General features: G+C 28.6%; 1 protein-coding gene across 1 annotated transcript; it reads right to left on the bottom strand.

The window, feature by feature from the left end:
* Positions 1-6,880: 6,880 nt before the first annotated feature.
* LOC101262059 (amino acid transporter AVT3B-like) lies at positions 6,881-10,624 on the bottom strand. The gene has a single exon (XM_004248733.5). The coding sequence runs from the start codon at positions 8,196-8,198 to the stop codon at positions 6,915-6,917; it is 1,284 nt and encodes a 427-aa protein (XP_004248781.1). The 5' UTR covers positions 8,199-10,624; the 3' UTR covers positions 6,881-6,914.
* Between the last annotated feature and the right edge of the window lie 770 nt (positions 10,625-11,394).

Below are 11,394 nucleotides of genomic sequence, written 5' to 3'. Positions count from 1 at the left end.
TTATTGTTGTTGAACTACTTGGTGACAGAAATAATGGAGCTCCTAATAATTTTACATCTCAATCTTCAGTTTTAATAGGAACTTATTCGGTAGATGTAAATTGATGAGAAGATGATTACTGCTTTAGAGTTATTGATTAAAAACAGTGCACATTCATTTAAAGAATATATGAAAAATTAGATGAACTTGAATGAGAAGAGTCATTATACAATACATGTTTTAGTATATTTTGTAAAAGTGTGAGCTACAAAAAAGTATGAATGACGGTAAATGTTCACAAGTTAGAGAATTAGATTAAGGTTATTGGAAAAAAGATAATAATTCTTTAGTTTTTCTAATTAAAAAAAAATATATGTTAGGCGTTGATAATGTGATACCTTATTTATTATTTTTCGACTAGTATCTTTAATACTTATTGAACTTTTAATATTACATAATGCCTTTTAAAAAAAATTTAGTCGTGTTTTTTTTTTAATTTTATGCTTGTTTATTATGATATTTCTTTTAATCAAAAAGTAATAATTTTTGCTAAGATAAATTTTTTTATAACATTGTTTAAATATTATGTTTGATTTCATAAGTATATTCAGATATTGAAAACAAACAATAATAATCATTTCGTGATTAAATTTGGAGACCACATCTTAATATTCAGATCTAGACACTTATCTAGTAATACAAATTTTAATATTTACACGTGTATTCAGATCTTGAGCTTTTAATCTTAATGAAAACAAATGAATTTTCAAGTAACACATTAAACATATCCACACATTTTTTTTAAAAAAAATCGTAAAAGCATGAAAACTAGTCGAATAAAATATAAAAAAGTTGGGACATTTGTAAAAATCAGAAATAGTCCAACTTTTAGTTACACGTAATGGATCAAGCGAAAATAGCTTCAACTAGAGCGAACAAACATGCGGGTTGATCGAATTGGATATGAGTCAATCAAACACGAGTCAAGTGAAAATGAATAAAATATTCAACTTGACTTATATTTAATATGCGTAAAAAACCCCAATGAATAATATAAATATTAATATTTCCCATATAAATTTATACTTTCATTACAAGATTTCTTCTCTTATGAGGGTGTGTTTGGTATGAAGAATTTTTTTTTTGGAAAATGAGTGATCTTGAATCGAGGTTGAGCGGTCAAAATTTGAGTTTTGGGTCAAGGTCAAAGGTTTGGATCACAAGTCTAGAATTGTTACCGGTGGCGAGGTCTACGAAATGTTTTAAAAAATATTTTCTTTATTAAATTTTTTTTTGATTCCCCCATCCCCAACTCAAATCACTCTTTCTTTTTAAAAAATTTAATAAATATATTTTTCTTCATTCCAAATACATCCTTAATAAGAGTATTTTTTAAGAGGTTCCTACTTTCAACACCCTTACATAGATTAAGGAGTGTACAATTGGTGGATAATCATGAGTTACTCATATTTTATGATGTGAAATTTTTCAAAATCACAATATTTTGATATTCAGTAGGATTCAGTAACAATATTTTCTATATTTCTTAAAAATTGCAATAAACAATTTGTATTATAGTGAATGTCTAATTATGTGGAGTCCTTGTAGGATATGGTTAGGAATCCTACTTGGGGACCAAGTAAGGTTTTTCCTATAAATAAAGGGTTTTCCATTGTAAATAAGATTTGAGGAAGATCTATGAAGCATGAATATACTTCAAGAGAAATAAGAAGTCTTTTCTCTTCTCCCTACTTTCTTCTTCTTCTAATTCCATATAGTTTCATAACACGTTATCAGCACGATTGTTCTATTCTTAAAGAATTATGAAGAAGACGAAAAAAGTGCATAAGTTATGCAATAAGATTCTTATATCTTCAAGGTATGATTTATCTTTATGTTATAATTATTTGTGCGACAGATCTGGAGGTACCATCTAAAGTAAGTATTTAAAGAGATTTGTTGACTTTTTATATGTTTAATTTTAATCGATTGGGAAGAGAATTCCTTAATTTATTTTAATAATTGAATAAGCACAATTAAGTGAAAGGTATGTTTTCAACCTTTATATGAGGTATGTATCCATTAAGCTATATTTATTAACTACTAATGTTGATTATAATAAATCAATAATCTCAATTTTGTGTGTAATTATAATGTACGATCATATTGATGATCATCAAAAGTGATAAAATTATAATTATTTGAAGGTTTGAGGTTGAGCCTCATTATGGGTAAGACGATAGATTTAAGTTTTATCGCACCAAAAGAATAAGACGATGGATTTACGTCCAATCGCACCAAGAGGGTAAGATATCAGGAGTCTTGATACTTTGTGATGAAAGATGTTGGGTTTAAGTCACTCATTGATTTATGGCATAAGACGTTGGGTTTTAGTCTCAATGCACCATATTGATGATATAATGATGACTAAGGGAAATAATGAACATTTGATAAAATTAGTCATGAAATATATCTCGTTGAAGCAGAACCATTCTCCAAAGAGAATGTAGCAGTGCATAAATGTCTAAAAGAAGACCATTGATTAAATGATGCACATGAATATGGAATGAGGTACTAAATTATCAAAAATTGATGTACTTAGATGATTGTGTTCCTTTCATAAAGAATGAGAGCCTTTGATAAATGGTAAAAATACAGATCCATTCTTTAAAGGGAATGCGGTGATAAGCCACCATGCTAGACGTGAATTTTCTTGTAATGATTGTTACCAAGGCAAGCTAATTGTGAGACCATCACAAACGAAAATTGAGATTGAATTCTCTGTGTTCTAGGAACGTATACAAATATTTGTGGACCTAGTCATTCACCTAGTGAATTATTTAGATATTTAATGGTCCTAATAAATGTTTCTTGTATATGGTCTCATGTGTGCCTGTTATTATCTCGCAACTTGATGTTTGCAAAAATGTTGGCACAAATAATATGTTACATGCACAATTTTCTTCAGATTAGTTCTTCAATGATGGGACCATGACTTACCTAAAGGGTGATAAATTTGAAAATTACTCTTGGATTAATAAAATTGAAATTTACCCATATAATAGTAAATCAGAAATTTACCAAAGCAAAGGCACATGACGTAGTAAACTTGGAGTTTACGAGTACTAATAATTTTATTAGTTGGCATGAATAATTTCGTTATCCCAAAGACGTGCATACTGAGTAATGAACATACATTGAAAAACTAGAAGATTCTTCAAGAATTCTTTACGTTGCTTGTTCTCGTGATAAAGTTGATTGGATCAACTAAAGTTTGCACTAAATCTCTAAATTCTGAAAAGTATAAAAGGTGAATATGGGCCCGTTCACCTATCATGTGAAATGATAAAAAGATGCATATATAAGATAATTACATGTGCGTTTGTTGTCAACCAGTAGTTTAACATTCACAAAATCGTTTGTGCAAAAATAATTGAGTTAAGAGCACAGCTTTCAGAATATGAAATCAAGATAATTCATCTTGATTATATTGATAGATATATAGATGTGACATTAAATATCTCATATAGTGAATCATTGCTTATGAAAGTAAAGTTTCATATGTTGATATGAAATTCGATATTGCATACTAAAATAATTGTACGCATCAGACCGATAAATTATGATCAAATTTTCTTTCAATTGATTCATGGTCGGGGACCAAATATTTTTCATCTGATTATTTTGATATGTGGTATATAATCAATGAATATACGTTGATGCACAAGAATAGATTCTCCAAAAGATTGAGTTTTATGTTAGTTTGTATAACATAAAGGGGAGATTAGAAGCAACACAAAAGTTGTAAATACTCCTATTGAATGTCCCTTAAAGATAGAGTCTACGACATGCATGAAGCATGATAGACTAATCAATTCTAAATAAAATAATCTTTGAAAAAGGGAGAGGATCAAAGGATCAAAATGATCACAATAAGAAGATAATGTGCTCTTGTGGAGCCTATATGAAACCTTATGAGAGGGGTAGCTACCTAAGAATAATGAAGTGATGAGATCTCAATAAGTTTTGTCATATTGTGAATCGATACAAAATGGTATATCGTTGACGATATCTTTGATACAATAGCGCGCAATATTTTAAAAGATTATGAAGGTATGAATTCTACATCTATTAAAGCATGCTTGTGTAGAAATAATTATCAAGTGAAAAGTGGAATGATGCATCTTGATAAGCGTAAAGCTTATTTGACTTGCAATCTAGGCACTGGAAAATGTCATACATCTAATATTGAATATTGTTACTTGACAATATTGATATGAAAATACCCGATGGGTTCAAAATATAAAGCATATACAAGTTTTTGGAAAACTTGTTTATCATCCTCATTAGGATTAAATAGATTCAAAATGCATAGAGCATATACAAGTATTATTATGCAAGTTGATGACTAGAATTGAAACTCTTGGCAATAGATTATTTGCTTAAAGAAGTTGAAGTAAGGAACTTGCAGAAATCTTTGACCCTGAAGGGAAGATTTATAAAAGCAGATAGAAGAAAACATATTTTGTTAAGGTTTTTCTTAACTCATAAGCTCCCAAGAATGGTGATATCAACATGCAAGAGGTCTGCTCAAGTAACATTATTGTTGATTTATTCATGAAGTCTCTATCAACTACAACTTTCAAGAAGATGGTGCACAAGCTTGGAAAACGAATATCCTAGTCTCTGAATTGATGTTTTCATTAGGGGAAGTTAATACGCGATGTACTCTTTTTTCCTCATAAGGTTTCCCACTGGGTTTTCTTTGTAAGTTTTTTAATGAGGCATCCATAATGCGTATTATTAGATATGTGTACTCTTTTTCCTTCACTAGATTTTTTTCCCACTAGGTTTTAACTAGTAAGATTTTGACGAGGCACATAATCTACCGACATTCAAGGGGGAGTGTTATAAACAATTTGTATTATAGTGAATGTCTAATTATGTGGAGTCCTTGTAGGATATGGTTAGGATTCCTACTTGGGGACCAAGTAAGGTTTTCCCTATAAATAAAGGGTTTTCCATTGTAAATAAGATTTGAGGAAGATCTATGAATCATGAATATACTTCAAGAGAAATAAGAAGTCTTTTCTCTTCTCCCTACTTTCTTCTTCTTCTAATTCCATATAGTTTCATAACAAAAATAACAATATTTAATTTGTTATGGAATGATTTATGTATTTTTTTAATTTAATTTAAACATAATATAATTAAGAAATAACAAACTAGAGAAAATTAAAGAGGAGAGGGGGGGGGGGGGGTGAATATTTCAAATTACATTAAGCTGCTGAAAATCTTTATTATTTTTCTTACAAAAGATTGTGAGACCTAAAATAGGTGACCTCTTCCTTCTTTCTAAAGGTCATTATTTGTCCTTATCTTTCAAGACTAGTTATTGTTATGAAACTTTATAATAATACCTTAGAGTTTTATCGATTCAATTTTTTATTTTTTAAAAGTTTACAAATTCGAATACCTATAATTTTATACGCTATTTGATATACTTTTCTCACAATGTATTTATTTATTTATTATCAGAATTTTGTATCCTTTCTTAAATTGTATTCATTTCAATATGTATTTCATTTGTATTTGTATTCGTTTTGGTTACATGCTGCATTTTGTATAATTAAAACTTGTATTTCTTTATTAGTTCGTATGCATTTCAATATGTATGTCAAATAAATCTGTAGTTATTTAATAAACATATTTGTATTCATTTTTTTTATTGGGTATTTTATTTCCTCTTTAAAATTATGTTTCTTTTCCTAAATCGTATTCATTCTAATAGATATATTATTTGTATTTGTGTTCGTTCTAGTTTTTATATTGTATTTTGTAAAATGATATAAATGTATTCAACATCATATTAAAATTTTATATCACATATTAAAATGTATTCAACATCAAACAAAAAAAATATTTATGTGTATTTCTAGAATCTACAAAATCTAAAAAATTAAAAGATAATCACAAAAAAATTTGAAAATTATAAATATATGATGAATATCTAAACAAAATACATAAAATTGATAAATTAGACTGGAAATCCGTAATGTATATAATCGGTGCTTTATACATCAAATCAAAAATATAATTTCGAATAATGAAAATTACCTTGCCAATAGATAAACCTACTTGAATTAATAAATTATTTTAGTTTAACAATAAAGAATTTCATTGTGAGCGACAATTTAGCACTTTGAAGAAATCTAAACTTGAAAGGCGAGATATGGTGAAGAAAGTGAATTGTGGGGAAGAAATGTAAATGGTATAAAAAAAAAGGTAAATAGTATTAGTTTATGTTTTGAGTTTAAAACGGTTATTAGTGTGCATTTTGCTCCAATAGATGAGTCATTCCATAAATAAAATTAATTTAAAATATTAAAATATAGTAAAATATGAATACATATTATTTTATAAAAATATTGTCATTCTGTCATTTTAAATAAATATTTTTAATTGTTATTATTTTGACTAATTATGTTAATAATTATGACTTAATAGTTAATTTATCCTTTTAAGATAGATAATAGTTAATTTATCCTTTTAAGATAGATTATATGAGTTGATCCATATTTGAACCCACTTTTAATTTAACAGCTTTTCGAATGAGTTAATCGAGCGAATATCCATAAATTTGGCCTATTTTGTCATCCCTATATTCACAACATACATCCCTACCAAATGCAAATGTTGAAGTAGAGTATGAAAATCAAATATAATTATAGGTGTAGTAAATGTTGTAACAAAATAAGTTTTACCATATCAATGAACTTGTTTTACAAATATATCCAAAGTCATCACAATTCTTTTAAGTCATGTTGTTGTGCATAAAAATGTTAATAAGACATCAAAAGCACACAAAACAATTGATAAATCCCAATCACAGAATCAAATATGATATTAAATGATGAATGTCCATATTATAAATATTAAACATGTTTGCCTTGAGAGAACATCTCAATTAGGGAATAACAAGTACCAGTAACACCAAAAAACACCCCCAACACTATTAATCCCAAATCCATGAATGCTCCTTTTTTATCCATATCTCCTTTGAAAACTTGATAATGAAATAATGCTGGCAATATAAAGCCCAAAGCACAACAAGTACTACTTCCAACCAATGACATAAAATCAGCAAAATTTGGAACCAACAAAGCTACCATAGTCACTGCTAAAACAAGTACCCATCTCATCCACACACAATAATTTCCAGTAGAAAATCTCCTCTCGAACACCTCAAATGCTGGATTCAACATCAAGGGAAATGTAAAGAAGAGATTAATACAGAGCCCCAATTTTACACTTGTGCTCAATAGTCCTTTCTCCATATTAGACAACACAATGTCCTTTGTACTCGAGCCATATGCAAAATACCCCATTACACCAAATGTACCATACATTAAAGCGATAAAGAACATTGCTAAGGCCAATACTTTCCCATATTTTGACTTGTCTTTCATCTCCGTCTCTAATGGTATTGCCATTCCAACACCTTCAAATGAATAAAGAGCAACACCTAAACCATAATAAAACGTAGAGATTGTCCCGAATGCCTCTATCCCCGGTGGGAATTGATTCATGAACGTTTGCACATCCTCAACCATAACAACACCCATAGCACCAATCTGTGCAATGTCAGCAAATATACTCAAAGGGGCTAAAAGTGTTAATGATGGAATAGAAGTTAATCCCAATTGAAATGGAAAACAACCCCATATATACAAGCTCTTAGCAGAGGAAAACAGAGGAATCCCAAAACCTTTTGATAAACTTGCAAGATGAGATAATGTATTACCAATGAAAATGAGATATCCAACACAGAATCCAGATTGAGATAAAACAATCATAACATCAACAGCAAATCTACCTACTGGACCACAAACAGCGAAACCAAGATCCCCAAATGACGAAATTGTGGAATCACCAATTAAGGTAAGATCAAGTCTTCTTCTTGTATGAATAAGAAGCATCATGCCATGATAGGTTAAAAGAGCAACGGCTAAAAGAGTGCAAATGCCTGTGATCCAACCAGTCTTCATAAATGTATAAGGAAGGCCAAGAACACCAGCACCAACAATAGCAATGAAGAAATTGGCAAAGGTTTTGGGAAGACAAGATTTAGTGTTTTCAAGAAGAGGGGTTTCATCTTCTTCTTCTTCTTTCGGTAAAAGTGTTGAGGATTCACCGACCACAGCTTCTCCAAAAGCCATAATGGTAGCGATTAGTGTAAATTTTTGTTATGTAAATTTTTATTATGATCAAAGAGATTAATGTAAAATTTTATGACACCTGTAGTTATCAAAGATCTTGAAATACCTTTGTGTTTGAATAGACAACTTCTCCTACTTCTAAGGAGAATTTTGTGGATGCATTTTGTTTACTGATTCTATATAGTTATATTATATTTCTTAGAAACAACGGTCACATCCCACATGGTTTAGGATATTATTTACACCTATGTCTTTTATTTTGCCCATTTTTTTAAAATCTATTTAAAGTAAATATAAAATTAATTATGATTTGACAATTTTTTTTCTTTTATATTTATTTCACCATATTATTAAAAAGATGACTCATTTAATAAATATTTTATAAAGAATATGTATTTTTGATTGAAAAAAGAACTCGCATATATTATAGCACTAACTTATTTTCATTGTCTATCCATATATATATATTAGAAGAGAAGAAAAAAAGTACATATCAGCTTCATAATTATTCTTGAAATTTTATTTTTAATTAATTTAAATATTAAAGCCAAATCCAATAACTTAATTGTATTTAGTTAATTTAAATAAATTCTATTTTAAAACAAAAGAGAAATTTAAAACAGTTTGAAAAAATATATGGTCTTTTAAAAAAAATTGACTTATTTTTTATTGTATTGCCGATGGAAAATTAGCTGTTTTATTATAATTCACTAAATTTTAAAATCCTTCTAATCAGACATAATAATAATAATAGAATTTCAAAAATATGTGTGACCTCACTGTAACTACCATAAAATTCCGATTTTTTCAATTAAAAACATAATGTTAAGAACAAAAATAAAAATATAATTTCAATTAAAAAATAAAATAAAAAACTGATATAATTATATTAAATTTAAAAACAAGAATGAAAACAAAAAAGAATTTGAACTTCAAATTCTTTTTTCAACGCATCTGTTCACATGAAATTTACTTCAAAGCCTAATTTTATGAAACTATCAAGTAATATATTTTTTTAAATATCTCAATTTAAAAATTATTGTTAATAAAAATAAAATAACTGTCACTTATATAATATTTTTTAAAATTTTAATTAACTTATTTAATCACCCACAAACTGCTCCCACATCCTCTGTAGCTATTACCCCATTTACTCCTTTTCAAGCACCACAAAAAATGTTTATGATTTGATATTTATTTATATCCAACAATACTACGCCATAATCTTACGTATCATCCAACGGCGATATTTGTATTTATAATGTTGGTAATGTATTACATTTTGCTTATAGCGAGTCTTAATTTTTTTTTTCCTTAAGAGGTTTGTTTACTACCTTTTGGCTTTTAGTAATGCAGGGAATTTTATATGAAAATAAATTCGATTTCTAGAATGGTGGTGGATATTTTCTTTCTTTGATTACTAGGTAGAGCTGGCCCGTGCAGCATCGGAATATTTTTGTGTTGTTAAATATAAACATATTGAATGTATGAGTCGGAGAGAGAGAGAGATGGATAGATATATTATACATATATGAAATATAGTTGGTAGTTGTTTTGTTCGTTGTCATGGTTGTGTTATTTAGGTTGGATATGTACAATATTTACATAATGCTGCATTTTGACTATTAGTCAGCATCATTCAAAAAGCACCTGTAAATAAGATGGAAAATGAATTTAGTATATAGTTATGGGGAGGAGTTAATGTTGAGTAAAATTTATCATTGGTTGCAAGATTTAAGTACCTGTCAATTTCTTATAATTATGCAGCAAAGTCGATGCTATCAGCACCAAAAGTGTACGCCGTCAAGACAAAATGGTGTTGCCAACCATATTGCAAAAAAGTATTACACTATAGCAAAAGGAGAGTATCAAATGTTGAAGAAATACATATACAATAATCTGTTTTAAAATTAATAGGATAAACAACATTTGTTGCTGCATAGCAATTGAGAGTCGTGTAGAGAGGATACCTTTTAATCTTCTTTTATCATGATTTGCTTGAGCTTGCGTTTACTGCTTTCTGGAGTTGTTGGTGCGTTGATGGGCAGTGGCAGATTGCTAACAATATCTTTCTCGGTGATTGACATGATAAACAATTTTGCTGAAGATGCGTCCTTGTTTTTGGCAAACAACTTCTTTATTTGGACGTTGAATGTCTTACCTAGCAGGTTGTGTTGCACGGATACAAGTGACAACAGTTGTTTCTGAAAGATGGAAGAAACTCACTCAAAAACTAAAATACAAACATAACAATAATAAATAAAAAATACTAACATAATCATAAACACAAAGCTAAATTAAAACTGTATCAAATTTTAGATATTCAAAATGAAAAAGTGAGATTAAAATTGTTGGAGTTTTAAAACTCATTAAAATAGTGTAAAAAAATAAAATAAAAATTTTAATGAATAACACCAAACAAAACAATAAAGTTCAAAAGAGATCAATATAGCTTGTCAAACCAATAATATTCACCAAAAATAAGACAATCACCAAAAAAAATAGAGCAAACAAACCAAATATAATGGAATGAAAACCAGTAATATAACATATGTTTGTTCACTTCTGAAGTTCAAAAATTTACAAGAAAAATTAACAATATTGACAATAACAATACCAACACAACAATATCTCAAAAACGAACAAGCAAAGCTAATTAATTGAATTGGATTGAACTATTATATATACTTGAATGTCCTTGCGATAAGTGAATGAGAAAATAGGCAAAGGAATGAAAAAGAAACCTTCAATAACAAGCATATAGTTTTTCATTAGATTTTGTCCAGTCACATGGATGAAAACTCATCAACTTCTTCATTGTTAGATTAAACATTATCGGCACTCCCACCAAGGAGCAAGGAATGAGAGGTTGTAGAGTGTTTTACCTTGATGCAGCGTATGTCATGAATTTCTGCTACAGTTAGAGACAATAGTTCTTCTCCAATTTTATCTGAAATCATGGCTGTTGTTGAACCAGTATCATCCTTGATGGTTACTTCAAACTGGCATCGGGGCAAAAGTCAATATGTTTATGTTCAATAATAATTTTTTAAATTGGAAATTGTTATTTAGTTAATCATCTTTTATAACCTAAAATATATTTGTTGCATACACTTTTACTAATCATTCATATGCTCATATGTTATGCAATCAAATATTTCTACCAAAACAAAGGTGGTATTTATATAACTTTACA

This window comes from Solanum lycopersicum, chromosome 10, assembly GCF_036512215.1.
Source record: "Solanum lycopersicum chromosome 10, SLM_r2.1".
Taxonomy (NCBI): Eukaryota; Viridiplantae; Streptophyta; class Magnoliopsida; order Solanales; family Solanaceae; genus Solanum; species Solanum lycopersicum.
Note: the sequence above shows the minus strand (reverse complement) of the source record. Positions and strands in the feature narration are given on the sequence as shown.

What these genes read in the sequence shown, in the direction of transcription:
- LOC101262059 (XM_004248733.5), bottom strand. Translation starts at nt 8,198, where the DNA reads ATGGCTTTTGGAGAAGCTGTGGTCGGTGAATCCTCAACACTTTTACCG.